Source organism: Eleutherodactylus coqui, chromosome 4 (genome assembly GCF_035609145.1).
Source record: "Eleutherodactylus coqui strain aEleCoq1 chromosome 4, aEleCoq1.hap1, whole genome shotgun sequence".
Classification (NCBI taxonomy): Eukaryota; Metazoa; Chordata; class Amphibia; order Anura; family Eleutherodactylidae; genus Eleutherodactylus; species Eleutherodactylus coqui.
This window is the reverse complement of record NC_089840.1, coordinates 250,303,115-250,318,791: the sequence shown is the minus strand read 5'-3', so window position 1 is coordinate 250,318,791 and position 15,677 is coordinate 250,303,115. Positions and strand designations below refer to the sequence as shown.

At 41.7% G+C, this 15,677-nt stretch overlaps 1 protein-coding gene across 2 annotated transcripts in view; it reads left to right on the top strand.

The window, feature by feature from the left end:
• LOC136626206 (alpha-2-macroglobulin-like) overlaps positions 1 to 15,677 on the top strand; it is a 61,161-nt gene that overhangs the window by 33,998 nt on the left and 11,486 nt on the right. For both annotated transcript variants that reach the window (XM_066601052.1, XM_066601051.1), the window contains exons 18-28: positions 2,516 to 2,663; positions 6,437 to 6,665; positions 6,754 to 6,880; positions 7,400 to 7,518; positions 7,667 to 7,718; positions 7,985 to 8,068; positions 8,279 to 8,455; positions 8,762 to 8,852; positions 11,914 to 12,070; positions 12,445 to 12,519; positions 14,926 to 15,088. In XM_066601052.1, coding sequence (XP_066457149.1) covers positions 2,516 to 2,663; positions 6,437 to 6,665; positions 6,754 to 6,880; positions 7,400 to 7,518; positions 7,667 to 7,718; positions 7,985 to 8,068; positions 8,279 to 8,455; positions 8,762 to 8,852; positions 11,914 to 12,070; positions 12,445 to 12,519; positions 14,926 to 15,088 — 1,422 coding nt within the window. The remainder of the gene's footprint in view (positions 1 to 2,515; positions 2,664 to 6,436; positions 6,666 to 6,753; positions 6,881 to 7,399; positions 7,519 to 7,666; positions 7,719 to 7,984; positions 8,069 to 8,278; positions 8,456 to 8,761; positions 8,853 to 11,913; positions 12,071 to 12,444; positions 12,520 to 14,925; positions 15,089 to 15,677) is intronic.

Here is a 15,677-nt window from a genome sequence, read left to right as displayed (position 1 = left end):
CAGTCTTTTTTACAAGAACACCACTTTTGTCGGTCAATGGAAAAAAAAGAAACGCCCAACAATATTTAGTATTTTTTAGTGACATTTTTCTCACTTTAGCTCCATTTTTGGGGTTCCTAGCATTTTTGCAGATGACAACTTGCTCTAGGATTGGCTTTTTTTGAATTTTTTCAAATTTGGGTAAAAAAAAGAAAACGTCATAGAAAACACGTCAATAAAAAAAGCCAGTAAAAAAAAACATCATCCAAAGGCATCAACCAAATATATATAAAAAAAACGCATTTGATTTCTCTGGTGCTTTTGTCTTATGGACGCTTTAGTCTAGTTTCACACGGGCGATCACGATATCACCATAAGACGATTTCTGAAAAATCACAACTTTTTTCCCATGATTTTTGAGCGTCAGCGCTACTTTCTCTCGCAAAAACATCATTGTCACCTGCGATTTTTTTTTTTTTTTTTAGCACTGGAAGTCAATAGGACTTTCTAATGTTAAAAACGTAGTTCGTGCTTTGTGATGCGATAAAAAGGAGGCTCCATAGGGAAACATGGGAGATAAAAAACACAAAACATAGAAAGATAGGACATGCCGCGATTTTTTTTCACACAACATCGCATGAGTGAAAACATCGCAAATGGGAATGAATCTATTGAAAAGCATGGGTTTTATAATTCAGTGTTCTCACTCACTCTCAAAAAATGCACGATTTTCACACGGGTGATAAGATTGTGCTTTTTTCGTGCAATGAGAGAGTGAGTAGAAACACGGAATTATGAAACCAATGGTTTTCAATAGTTCATATTTGCATCGTTTTCACTCATGCGATGTTGCAAGAAAAAAGACGCGGCGTGTCCTATCTTTCTGCGTTTTGTGTTTTTTATCTCCCATGTTTACCTACGGAGCCTCCTTTTTAATTGCATCACAAAACAGGAACTTGCGATTTTTGTGCGATGCATTTTTAACATTAGAAAGTCCTATTGAGTTTTGCGCTAAAAAATAAAGACAAAATGCAATTGGCAGCGTGACACTCAAAAATCACAGAAAAAAGTACTGATTTTTCTTGCGGCGATATCGGAATCGACCATGTGAAATTAGCCTAAGGGCTTAGTCAGACGAGTGGAGATTTGCGTGTTTTTCTGCATGGAAAAAAACCCGCAATATGGCTACCTGCAGACGGCCTGGTAGGATCCCCTGTGAGAATTCTCGCAGCGGGGCCTGACCCGCGCCCCTGCAGGGACCATTGCGGCTGTCACCTGCTCCCGCGGCTCCGGCTCTGTGATGTGCCGGCTTCCGCCCAGCCGGCGCATGCCCAGAGCGGAGCCGAAGCGCCAAGAGTGACGTGTCTGTGTGGGCCTCTGTGAGACCCGCACAGAAATAGAACATGTCCCGGTTTATTTTCCGCGTGTTTTTTCACATGGACAAATCGCGGCCGTCTGCATAGCATTGGTTTTTGTAATGCAATCCTATGCAGTCGGGCACGAGTGGAAATTCTGCAGGAAATCCTGCCACGGAATTTCCGCCCGTGTGCAGTAGGCCTATGTACGGGAAAAAATCCACATGACCATGTAGAGGGTTAATTTAGTTGCTAGGCTATCAAAATACGAATAAATAGTAAGAAAAATAAATGTATGCCTTAGATAGTGAAAGCGGGAACCAGGTGGTCAGGAAATAGTTTGTCTCAGACATCCAAGGTCTGCTTATCTATCCTTCTCCTCGGACTTAGTGTACCAAGGACATTTGTGGTAAAGTAACAAGATGCTCTGTTTCAAGTTTTTCTCTCTACAATAGCTCATTAAGAAGGAATGTATCCTTGCAATTATTTGCTGAACACAAGACAAGCACTACCTTCCTGGGCAGTGGTCTATGGTCTATTTAATTTGATGTTTTTGCTTCAATAAACCAGAAGCCATTTTGATCACACTCTGTCTGCCTGGTCAGCGTGACTTCTCCGAGCGCTCGTTGATTGCTTATACCAATTTGGACCTAGGCGACATCAGCACTTTGGTCTCCTTTGCAAGGCCACCCCCAACAACCACGTCCATTGCCACCCATGTGTTCTATCTTTTGTGGGTGCAGATTTTTTCCCGCACATGCGTTGCATTTTTTTTTTTGCGCGGAAAATCGCACCAATCTCTGCTCATCTGACTAATCCCTTAGGGCTTTTATTCACTTGTGTTTTTTTTAACGCTGCGAATTCACTGCGTTTGTTTAATAGGACTTTCTAATGTTAAAATCGCATCGCACAAAAATCGCAAAAGCACAAATTTGCGATTTTTGTGCAATGCGCTTTTAACATTAGAAAGTCCCATTGAAAAAAACACAGTGATATTGCAGCATTAAAAAAACACTGGTGGGTAAAAGCCCTTATTGAGGTTTTTTTTGGGTACATTGTATTTTGTTTTCTGTTTTCGCTTGGGAAATAATTTTAGTTTATATTTAGCTATAGTAAGAAAATTACACAGATATCAGCATAAGTTAATGACCTTGGTTAAAAGTCAATCATTTTGTGTCCAGGGCGAATGGAAACCCTTTCAGCACGTTTACATTCACCTACAAGAGGGTTCTCAAGATACTCATCAGACGCTCTCCATGCTTCTGAAATGATTGAAACCGTGAGGCAGCTGTTCCCTGAGACCTGGCTGTGGGACTTGATTGAGATTGAGTAAGTGTTTAATAAAGGTAAAAACCGCACCGACACATAGGGACGTTTTACACGTAGAATATTTTTGCAAGACGCACCTAAGGACGCAGAAAGTTCTGCACCAAAATCTACATGCATACGTTGCGGGTTAAGAAGCTGAAATATGCAGCAGCAGATTTAGCTGCATCGCGTCTGAGGCCTCTTTCACATGGGCACATCGTGGCAGAAAAACACATGTGCGAGAAATTTGCGTTTTTTTCGTCTGCATTGTAAGGAGAATTTATGTGTTTATAAAAGAGAAGACGATCCCAGATCCCGTGCAGAAGTCTGAGCCCAGGAGAAATTCAAATCAAACCAGCTTATGTGGTATCAAGTGATTTCTACTTTATTCTGAGTTGAACAAAGTATATATACCCTAAATGACATCACAGCAAAAATTATATAGCTCCAAAATGGATAGAATATATGATAGGCTAAAATAAAAATGATTAACATAAGTTACACCTTCTAGGGTGTATCTATTACATACAATGAGACCATTATGAATTCAGGAGAAAGGAATGCATGTAATGCTTTACAGGCCTACCCCCTGTAGTCTATAGTTTCCTGTCTATAGATATGCATACATGGGGGGTCTAGTAGACTCTCATCTTTCCTGAGAAGACATGGAGGCCTAAAGAAGGGTTACATTTAACCCCTTACTCATACTAGTATCATGCTCTACAATGCAATATAGAATAATTAACTGATACATTGATCTACAATTTTCTTAACATGCATCATGGCAGAAAAATCATGTTCGAAAACGGGATGAAATGAAACCACCGATTTCAATTATTTCGTTTTGACTATCGGGATTCTCGTGCTGTAATACTACGCGCATTAAAGCATAAACCGAGGTATTCTTTTTGTTTTTTTTGACGATTCAAACCCCACGCTAGCGTCGAGTGTATTAGCTCATATACCCATCTGTTTAAGCTCTCAAAAAGGTAATATTGTACTTGCATATTGTTCCTTCGTGAGCAAACCAGTATGATCAACAGCTGTGATTGAAATTCTTTCTACACTATGCTGCATCTTGGTTCCACTGCTAACGAAAGCTGATTAAAAAGCCATATGTACCTGAAATGGTGCAAATAAAAACTACTGCTCCATCCGCAGAAAAATAGAAATACTATGAGCCTTAGAATATGTCAGCGGCACATTTGCCCTCTACCACCGTACTTGACAGTTGGTATGAGGTGTTGGTACTGGGCATTATGGGCAAACATCTCCACTTCGGTCTGGTCCGTCCAAAGGAGATTGTTCCAGAAGTCTTATGCTTTGTTTACTTTAGCCATGCTGTTGTTGTGCCCGAGCAGAGGCCAACCATTGCGGGTGAGACCACAGGATACTCAAGGTGGTGTTCATGGGTGGCTCTGTGATCTCTCCCCAATCATGGCAGAACGTGGCCCAGCTCGGTCGCGCAGTGAAAAAAGAACAGGCAGATGTAAACAGTAGTGAACAGTCCAATCAATGCTGTCACGTGACACCAGTACCTCTTTCCAAGTAAATGGTTACTCGTTGCTAAATAAAAAAATCCACAGACAAAGATAGTTTTCAAAACTGGAGATGCACAGGTTTCTTTACTCACGGAATCCGACTTTGATTTTCCCAAGAACACAGCAAATGGACAGTTTCAGACACAACACTTCTGGCAGGCTTCCTTCCATTTCACTTCTGTTACACACACACATTTTCTCTAGGAGGCACTTTCCTTCCCGATTCTAGGTGTTCTCATGCCAAGTTATCTGATAGACGATCCTCGGGGGTACACTCTTGACACGGTGGGTCAACACACAACTCTTACTTTTCCTTGTCGGCTAATTACTCCTCTCATTTTGGGCCTAGCAGGAGCCATCACTCTAAGCTTCAGTCCTCGGAGGGGGGATATCACACAGCAAATAAGATAGGCCCACGGCTCTGCGCAGGCAGAAGCAAAACTGAGCTTCAGCCTCCTGCTGACGTGTCCTCCTCCACCGACTACATCTCTAGACATTCCTCTCTCTATAGATTCCGCCCCCCAACTACACCTAAACTCCCACGAAACCACACACAAGTTAGGTTAGACAGAGTTGCCACAACACAGCTAGTTGGCACTTACAAAGAACACAAGTACAGACAAGAGAGTTTACAGAATACAGACCTACAGCTACTTTGGGCCACTACACTGTCATGTTCTTTTAAGAAAGTAGAGGCTTTCTCCTGGCAACCCTGCCAAACAAGCCATGCTCATTCAGTCTGTTTCTAACTATACTGCCATTAACTTGAACATTTAACTTGCTGAGGCCTTTAGAGTCTGAGATGTAGCTCTTGGGTTTTTTGCAATTTGGTTCACTTTGGGGTGAATTAACCAGGACGTTCTCTCCTGGGAAGATTGTCGACTATCTTGAATGTTTTCCACCTGTGAATAATCATTCCCACTGTTGAATCATGGATTTCAAATTGCTTGAAAATGGCCTTAAAACACTTCTCAGATTAATGGACAGCAACAATTGTGTTACGTCCACCGGGCGTACCTCGCTGCTGGGTGGATAAAGGAGTCGTATCGCGTTCAAACGTGCTGGCTGGAACACCAAAGGGACAGTGAACTGCATACTGGGACCTGGACTCACAGACAGACATAACATAAGCACTGACAAACAACCAAAACACTCACCTTGCCTTCCTGCACACATACCAGATTGAATTGCTATAAAACTACAAGGTATTAGTTCACAGATTGGCCAAGTCACTTAAGACCACAAGCCACTTTAAGGCTCCTGGTTGTCTTGCTGGTCCCTACTCTAATGAGACAACATCCACCAGAACCCTGCCTGCAAGCAGGGCGATAGCCCCAATAAGGGAGCACTGGAAACTAAGGGCCTAACTAGCCCAGAAATGACAAACGATCAAGCAGGACAGGACACAGTACACATCAACACACTAGGGCTAGCATGCAAGACAAAACATACAGAACAAGACTATTCACACCTAATGTCTGACCACCTGTACAGACACTGCACAAGACAGTTTACACACATAATACATACACAGGCATGCAGGAAAACCAAAGCGTAGAGTGAAGGGATATCAGCTTTCCCTTGCAGAAGGACTAATTATATATATATATATATATATATATATATATATATATATATATATATATATATATGCAGCAGACTCATGGGGATTGGCTGACTGCAGGGACTCGACACCCAGCCAGCTTAATTAACCCTCACTGTGCTAATGGAAACCTGTAGAACCACAGGTCCCAGAAGCACACACCTAACAAATTGTGTCTCTAAGATCATTGCTGATGTCTTTCCTCCTTGGTGCTGTGTTAATACATTCCTGAGTGCTCCAGATCGGCAAATCTCTAAAATATCTGTTTTTATAGAGGTCGTCACACTCGCTGATGATCAATTAACCTAGGGCACTTGATTAGCTGCACCTGCCTGCTACTTACCCTTTTAATTCCTATGGATGCAGTAAGGGTGCCTGTCCACGGGCGTGATTTTGCTGGTGGTAAGCCGCCAGCGAATCACGCCCTCTGAAGCTTTCCATAGCACTGCTATGGAAAGCGCCGACACAAGCTATATATTTTCCCAATGCAGCTGGGGTTCCAGTTATAAGGAAAATTTGTCCTAAAAGATGCAAAAGGTTAAGGAATAATTATCTTTAGTACTTTTTCAGCAAAGTAGGGTATCAAGCAGCAGTTGGGGGGATTCCTTATGTATGTTTGGTGCCATACTGAATATGTCATCTCTCTGCAGCTCCATTGGACATTCTCTTTTAAAGCTGACAGTACCAGACACGATCACCACATGGAAAGTTGGCATGTTCTGTACATCCGAGGAAAATGGGTTTGGTCTTGCAGAGCCAATCTCACTGATCACTTTCCAGCCGTTCTTCCTGGAGACAACTGTACCATACTCTGCAATACGGGGCGAGACATTCACTATGAAAGCCACTGTTTTCAATTACCTGAAGCAAACCATAAGGGTAAGTGGACAATCCAGGTTATAATCTCATGTCCTAATCCCTCTAATGTCCTCTGGTCCAACACTTCACTCTTCTCTTTCTTCCATAGATAAACATTGATTTGGAGAAATCTGATGAGTTCACGGCTAAAAAACTAAGTAGCGATGATGAGTATTACTGCGTAGAAGCGAATGGCAGAGTGACCGTATCTTGGGAGGTGACACTGAAGTCTCTAGGTGCCAGTTTTTTTCTTTTATCTATATGTCACCAACATATTCTGTAATGCCAAGAATGCATCCACTCATCAGTTCTTGCTTATAGCAAGTCTCAAAATCTAATTTCTTTCCCCTATACATGTAAAGCCATTTTATCGAGTGCAAATAACTAGAAAACTGGACTGGAAAACCTAGAGAACAAACACCCAAACTTGGGGAGAACATAAAAACTCCATGTTGGTTTTGCCTGGGCTGTATATTAGATCCCAGAGCTACAAGGTCACAGTGTAAACTATGGAGCCCATCATTATATGTAAAGAAAAGGTTTAGGTTATCTGATCTCGTGAATATAGCTGATAAGTTCTCATATTTGTTTAGATTTCCTCTCATTTGCTCGCATTCCAAAACTTTATTATGGGTTCATTGGATTACAGTAAAACTTTCCGCTAATTGTATTCAACTTTAGCAAGTAGATTGAATTCTATTACGTTGCCAGATCACCCTAGACATCCAGCTTGCCTCATTTGTTGTCTGTTTCAGGTGAAGTGAAGTTTACAGTAAGTGCTCAGACTCTACCTGGAGCAGGTCTTTGTGGCAATGAGATTGTGAATCCAGCACAAGGCAGAAAGGACACAGTTATTAAATCTATCCTAGTTGAGGTGAGTACATTACAGCAGAAAGATCATATAGACACAAACATAAAAAATGAACTTATCAATATGCCTAATTTTCATCTTTTCTATAGTAGATAGATTATAACAATGTATTCATTTTTTAAAACCTTTTTCGGTCTTTTTGTAATTTTAGCCGGAGGGTGTAGAAAAAGAAGTAACGCAGAACGCTATGATTTGCGGGAAAGGTAAATTATTTGTGAGCGCGAACTTGTTAGATAAGTACCACAAAATTAATGTTGATTTGATATATTGACCCACAGCTACTATATACTAAACTACTACTACATCTCCCTCTGTTCCTCTCGCTCTCATAGTTCCACTTGTGGTCTGCCTCTTTCTTTTTCTCCTTCCTTTACGTATTGGGTATGTGATTATAATGGGTTAACCATCAGACACAGTTTTTGTACTTAAAGTGATATATAAAAAGTAATAGTGACATAACTTTTATCAGGTCCTGAGATTTCTGAGCACATTTCACTGAAACTCCCCGGACCGGTGGTGGAAGGTTCTGCTCGAGCTCACTTCTCTGTTATCGGTAAGTGTCATGGTCGTCCCCGGTCATACAGATCATAAACAGAGTGCATGATGTTAGAGTATGACATATTGATGGCCGTAACCAATAATTACTCTTACAGCCTTACCTTAAGTCTCCATACAGTCTTCTTATCATTATAGTGCGATGAGAGAAGAGGTTAGGCAATGGTCACATACACATCGGAGCCTAAACATGTCTGATACTTTTTAGGGGACATCATGGGAAATTCAATGCAACATCTGGGGAACCTCCTTCAGCTGCCGTTTGGATGTGGAGAGCAAAACATGGTCCTGTTCACTCCTAATATATATATATTGGATTATCTCAACAACACAAATCAACTTACACCGGAGATAAAAGCGAAGGCCCTGAGCTACCTGAACACCGGTAAGAAATCCGCAGCTCACTCAACCCTTGTAACTCTTTGTCTGTTATGCTGCTACAGATTACATACAAACCATGAAACCTTTAAAATATGAACTAATACTTCCACCTACTTCTATGACACTAGTACACCCAAGTGCTGAGGCTCTTTCATTCTCAAGATTGATGGGGGTTCCAGAGATTGGACCTTCACCGAGCATAAAGTGATATGCACTCAATCTATAAGATAGTAATACCCCTTTAAGTCTGTCTTCTGTGCTTGCCTGTCTTATTTTACTTCTAAATCTGGGTTTGCATATGTTTCTACAGGCTATCAAAAACAGCTGGCTTATAGACACCCAGATGGATCCTACAGTGCATTTGGACCAGGATATGGAAGAGAAAATACAGGAAATACCTGGTAGGAGAAAATAAGAGGGTGTGTGTGTGATAGGAGTATCAAGAAGTGGGTCGCGGTAGGGGCTAAATTAGCGTAAATAATTAACAGTATTTTGAATATATAAAACAATAACAGACGTCTGACCGCTACTTCAACAACTTGCCCATTAGGCTACTATATCATTGTACAATAGTGGCAATAACAGCCACACACAATCACACATCAAAAGAATAATCAGCCGATGGTTTCAAATGGGCGACTGTGCCCAAACCTCATGGACAAAGGGCAGCAAATCCAAAACTCAAATATTTTGCAAAGTTCCTACACCTAAGTGCTGTAAAGTGGTCCTACCATCTCTGTGCATTGTAAGGCTAAGTTACACCACGTTTTGAATCACGTCTTGAAGGACCATTTTTAAGGCATCCTCCCAATATGCCCTAGTCAAATGCGAGTGTATGCCTATATAGTTGCTGTTAACTCTCTAGCAGTATACTTTTTTGTGTACATTTTATTGGAAAGAAAGGGCAATCGCATCCCATCATATATCATACATATGTGATTAATGGCCTAGGACATGGCCTATTTTGGGCTTAAGGACGCAACGATTTTTGGTGGATTTTCTTCTCCATTTTTCAAAAGTTATAACTTTTTTATTTTTCTGTCGATGCGGCCGTATAAGGGCTTGTTTTTTGCGTGCCGAACTGTAGTTTTTATCGATGCCACGTTTGGGTACATAGACTATATTGTAAAACGTTTATTTTTTTTATGATAGCAGGGAGAGAAAACGCATCAATTCTGCCATAGATTTTTTTTTTGTTACAGCGTTAATCATGCAGCATAAATGACACAATCCATTTTTTCTGCGGACCGGTACGGTTACAACGATACCAAAATTCTTACATTTTTTTAGGTTTTTCCACTTTTCTGCAATAAAAACCCTTTTTTGGAAATCTTTATTTTTCTAAATTGCTGCATTCAAAGTCCTGTAACTCTTATTTTTTTATGTACGGAGCTCTATGAGGGCTTATTTTTTGCGAGACGAGCTGTAATTTTTATTGGTATCATTTTGGGGAACATACGGCTTTTTTGATCACTTTTATTGTGTTTTTAGGGAGGCAAAATGCTAAAAATTAGCATTTTGCCTCAGTTTTTTAACGTTTTTTTAAACGCTTTTTTCTGTGCACAGTCAAAAGCATGTGCAACTTATTGTACGCGTCATTACGGATGCGACAATACCAAATATGTGGGATTTTAATTTTTTTTTACCTTTTTTTATGCTAATATGAGAAAAAGCATAAAAAAAGGGTTTTTTGAAACTTTTTTTTTACATTTTTCTATTTTATTCATTTTTATTTTATTTTACTTTTTTACACAATTTGTCTTCCCCTGGGGGACTTACAACACTGCCCTGATGGTCGCTGTGATAAGGCATGGCAGGGCTACTGCCCTGCCATGCCTTATCGCTTATACAGCGATCACAGGCTATGGCAATACAGGACGCCAGTGTCTGGCATCCTTTTGCCATGGCAACAGGCCTGGCTCTCTGCAATTATATTGCGGGAGATCATAAACTTCATAGAGGGAGCGCGCTCCCTCTGTGAACCCCTCCCATGCCGCAATCTACATAGATCGCGGCAGGGAAGGGGTTAACAGCTGGGGGCGTATCTCCGATGCACCCCCGCTGTTACAGTGGGAGGCCGGCTGTGACTGACAGCCGGCTCCTGCTGTGGGATAGCGCGAGATTATAAGTGATCTCGCGCTATCCCCAGGACGCAAGTTTACGCCCTGTTGCGGGAAGTACCCCGCTGCCAGGACGTAAACTTACGCCCTGGAGCAGGAAGGGGTTAAAGGACACTACCTTGGTATAGGTTTAGATATTGAAGTCTATGGGGACATTTGGCTTACAGCAGGGGCGTAGCTAAAGGCTCATGGGCCCAGGTGCAAAAGTTTATCTTGGGGCCCCCAACTTCTCTTAACCCCTTAACGCAGAGGCTTCTGGGCCCCAATGCAAAACCTGTAACAGGGCCCCCAAATACAATGCTTTATTCATAGTACTGGGCTCCCTATATGAAGAAGTGAGGCCTTATGGGCCCCCTAAGGCTCCTGGGCCGGGGTGCAACCGCATCCCCTGCATTCACTATAGTTACGCCAGTGGCTTACAGTAGACTGTACATTGGGAGATTTTCCCAACATATACACTGGACGCAGGGCCAAAGCAGTTCAATTATGAAAGGTGTAACCTATTATAAGCTATGTGCCAAAACAGACTTTTTGACAGGTTTTTCCCAGTCTTATTTTTCATGGCTTCCTTTTTTTGGCGAAAAAAAGCCACACTCAGATTATACCTCCCAAGTTCTGAACATGAAAAAGATGGAAAAACATCCAAATTTTTGTTGTTAGGCTATGCCCCTTTTAATGCTAAGCCATGCTGTTTGTATACCCTCAAGTAATAGTGCCCCTCAGTGACCCACCTCACAGTACTGGTATACCTCTAGATAATAGACACTAGTTGTACGCAGTGATTACAGTGCAGTTACTCCAGAGATCACAGGTGGTGTCTACTCTGATCATTGTCATTCTCTTTCTCCTTTCTTCTCTATTCTGCTCAGACTGCCATGACGACTTCTCCTAGCCACAACTTGCTTCTGCAGATTTTGACACTTAGACATCTTTGGCTTCCTGTTTTTCCAGCATCCTCCCTATGTTTTCCACATCTCTATACAGTCTCCCTATCCATAGTACCCAAGATAATTTTTAGGCCTCACACAGTAATTGCTGCTTTTAGTGCCTTCCACAAAATAAAAGTGTGCCATTTTATGCGACCATTAGTAATAATGCCCACTTAACCCCCCGTCAGTAATAATGCATGTTATTTTTCCATGCTGATGTTAAATAATTTTGCTGTATGATACAAATCCAATAAATAATGGTCCATTTAAAAATATTAGAAAAAAAATCATGGCCAGCTGGTCCCAATGGACCCTCTGCCTCTACCCTCTTGTGCGGTGCCAGTGCTGACACAGATCCTCATGGCTCTTTTGAGCTTAAAACTTCACTATTCCAATACTATATCTCTTCACAGGTTGACAGCCTTTGTCATGAAGTCCTTTGCTAGAGTCCAGTCTTACATGTACATTGATCCTCAGCACATAACTAGTGCTCTTCTGTGGCTTACTCAGCGGCAAAAGGATAATGGCTGCTTCCAAAATGTTGGCTATCTCTTTAACAATGCCATGAAGGTAAGAGAAAGGAAAGGAAGTTAAAGAACATTATATGGTGTCCCAAGTAGGCAGAATGATCAAAAATGGATATGTGCATTGTATATGTAAAAGATTGTAAAGTAAGGCACAAAAATGAAAAATAAGTGACTGACTCCCATAGACATTAACCATAAATTTTGCATCTTCATCTTCCACGTCTTCCAGTACATTGCGAGCTGCTTGGTGCTGTTCACTTTCAATTCCATCAAACAAGCTAGCTGTCTTTGTTACTACATAATAGATCCAATGCAATATGTATTATCCCTTAAAAAAGCATCTACATACTGTATATAGGGGTATTTGAAATACAGTATATTATGTTTTCGTCTAAGTACAACTTACTTTTTCTGTAGGGTGGAGTAAATGATGAAATTACATTGACTGCCTACATTACCATAGCTTTCCTGGAATATCCCTTACCTGCAGAGGTATGTATACATGGTAGTCTTGCCATCCACTGTTGGCTTTCTCAGGTATGTTAGGGGCAATAGATCTGAAACTATTCTATCACCAATGGACCATGGTCATTGGTATCTGGACAGGATAGCAAGGAGGGTTCAACTTTAGTTAACATCAAATATCCTACTGAACGCCAATCAACTCATAATAGAGAAATCCAGAAAACCCAAATATGAGACGTAAACGTAGAACTGATTCAGCTGACCCTAAGCATCCCTATGACATTGTGGGAAAATATAGTCACCAGTACATTTATTTACCGGACTAAAAAAGATGTCTCTGTATAGCTAAAAATCGGATTGGTCAAAGTATTTTCATTTGTAGCTCACTTCCTCCTCCACGGTCATGGTTTGGCGAGCCGCCCCCGGCCACGACGTCACCCGCAACGGGTCTGGACTTGTCCGCGATTGCATGTAGCCGCAGTAGGCTGCAGCTCATTGAAGGTTGGGTCATCTTCGGCATGTCTTCTGATGTCCCATGACAAGGCCTTGCTGCCCCTCGAGCTGAAACCTGCTGCTCTACAAGCTGACTTGAAAAATAAAGTAAAAATATTCTTGAAAATATGTAATTAAAAAAAAAAATAATTGCGCCAATATCATTTTGAAGGTGGAACATACTTACACTCCCCTGCCCTTGTACATTAATCGCAGCAACAGTGGTTTCATCATCTGACATGTCAGAACTTGAGGTGAGCAACTGTAGTTCTTCATCGTCACTGGAAGAGTCAACTGGATGACCCTCAGGTTCATTCTCAGAGAGGTCATCGTTGCAGCAACAATCTCCACTGATGTCAATCCTCTTTGTCGATGAGCCATAGTGTAACACACAACACACCGGTCACTCAGCTAGAGAAGCCATACAAAGGACAAAAGTTATTATGGTTAACAAAAGACAAATATTTATGCTATGAGTTTTGCTTACCTTGCCCCCTGCTCGTTCTTCCAGTTAGGCCGCCTGCAGACGGGTGAAAATTCCGTGGCGGGATTTCCCACGGAATTTCTGCCAGTGGAAGCTGCCATAGGATTGTGTTGGGAAACGCAATCCTAGGCAGAAGGCCACGATTTGGGCACGCGAAATCTTGCGTGGCAAACAAATCGCGCCATGCTCTATTTCAGTGTGGGGCTCGCAGAAACGTCACTCCCCGGCCGCCGGCCTCGCTCTGCGCATGCGCCGGCAGCCGGCACATGAAAGAGCCAGGGCCGCGGGAGCAGGTGAGTGACGCGCTGCATTCTGCAGACGCTCGGGTCGGGTCCCGTTCCGAGAATTCTCGCAGCAGGATCCGACCCGGATGTCTGCAGGCGGCCTTAGTGGTACGTGAGATCAAATAATATCATAACATCAAAAAACAATGAAATCTAACCAAAAATGTAGTAAAAATCAAGATTAAATCCCAAACAATATGATATAACTGTCAAGAGGACAAGAGTGTCCCCATGGCAGTTCTAGATAAAAGCAGATTTTTTTCAAGGGGGTTGACTCCTGACCAAAAATTTTTGGGAAATTGATGTAGACTCTAAATGATTAAAAGTCACAAAAAATAGCCATTTGCATCAAAAATTAAACAAACGAAGAGGAGAACAAATTTGAAAGGGGACAGATCTGTCCCCATGGCGGTTCTAGTGTTAACTAATTGCACAATAACTTACAGGATAAGTACTTAAGGCCCATTTACACGCAAAGATAATTTTTTAAAGTGACTAAAAGATTGAAATATTTTGTGATCTATTTGCATTAAGCGTTAATGGCCATTAACACTTTATCATATTCATTTGCATGTAAAGGAGCCTCCCCGATCTTGTTGCTAGAGCCCAGTGTATTATTAATCACACGCCCAGCATTGTTCTGCTCCTGGCTGGCAGCAAATTGCAATGTTTTCTGCCGCTTCCCGTGGAGATAACAGCATGCAGTCTATTGAGAGATACTTTATCTCTCTGCGGCTGAATGATGGATTTTAAGTTCAACTTATAATCATCGTTCGCACGAAAAGTGCGCGATGCCCGCGCTTACATGTAACGATTATCGCTCATTTTCGGTCATTTGAACGAATTTTGAGCAATAATCGTTGCGTGTAAATGGGCTTTGAGAGATGCCATTAATAAGGCAGTCTTTATTTCTGGAGGAATGCAATTTTGTATAGTGACATGGGAGATGGTGGGGTCAGTAAAGGCACAGCTGAGTTTTCTGTGCTCTGGTTGAAGTTAAACAATTTCAGCCACAGACTTGAGATTAATTTCTTGCTGGCTCCTTATTGTGAGATGTATATTTTCCAGTAACGTCTCCTATCCATAAACTAGGAAAGTTATAGTAGATCATGGGGATCGGGAATTATTCTTATACTGAGTACAGCCATGTAAGTCTTATTCTTCTCTCCACAGCATGTCGCAGTCCGAAATGCGTTATTCTGCCTGGAGAGTGCACTGAACAGTAAAAACAACGTCTATACACAAGCATTAATGGCTTACGCCTTTACTCTTGCTGGAAAATGGGAACTTCGTAATCGTGTCCTTCAGTCCCTGGAAGCAAAGGCCATTCAGACAGGTGCAAGATTGTAATATCTAAAGGATTTATCAATAATTGTCAGACAGTCGTCCTTTTCTTTTTGTTCCAAATCATGGAGTTGCATGGAGTTGTACATAGGTGTAATATGGCAGTCTTTGAGGTCACACTTGCCTCCATATGTTTGTACTATCATACAGAGACATATGGCAGTTTTAAATCTGACAGCAAAAAAATAAATAATCGCATGTGTTATCCGAAGCCACATTACAGAGTCAGCATTTATTCACATGGCCATATATTCGTCCCTTGTGCTGACCAAGTCTACAACGGTGTAGATTGGAACAGCAATTAGGCTATCCAACATGTACTATTCTCGTCTATAATAGTGGTGCATGGAAGCATCATATAGTGACAGTAGAAGAGCTTACGCCTTTTTCATACGGAAGTGTTGGCGGGATTTTTGCACATGCCTCTGCTCTGTGCATGGGCCAACAAAGAGCCCTTGAAGGGGTCCGAGCAGAGTGCTGTGGCCTTCTGCTTCTGAACTGGTCAGGCCCAAGTTCCAATGTCATCTTCTGACTTTAGATAGGATTCCACTGGAATAATGACATCTCCCTCTATTGAAGAA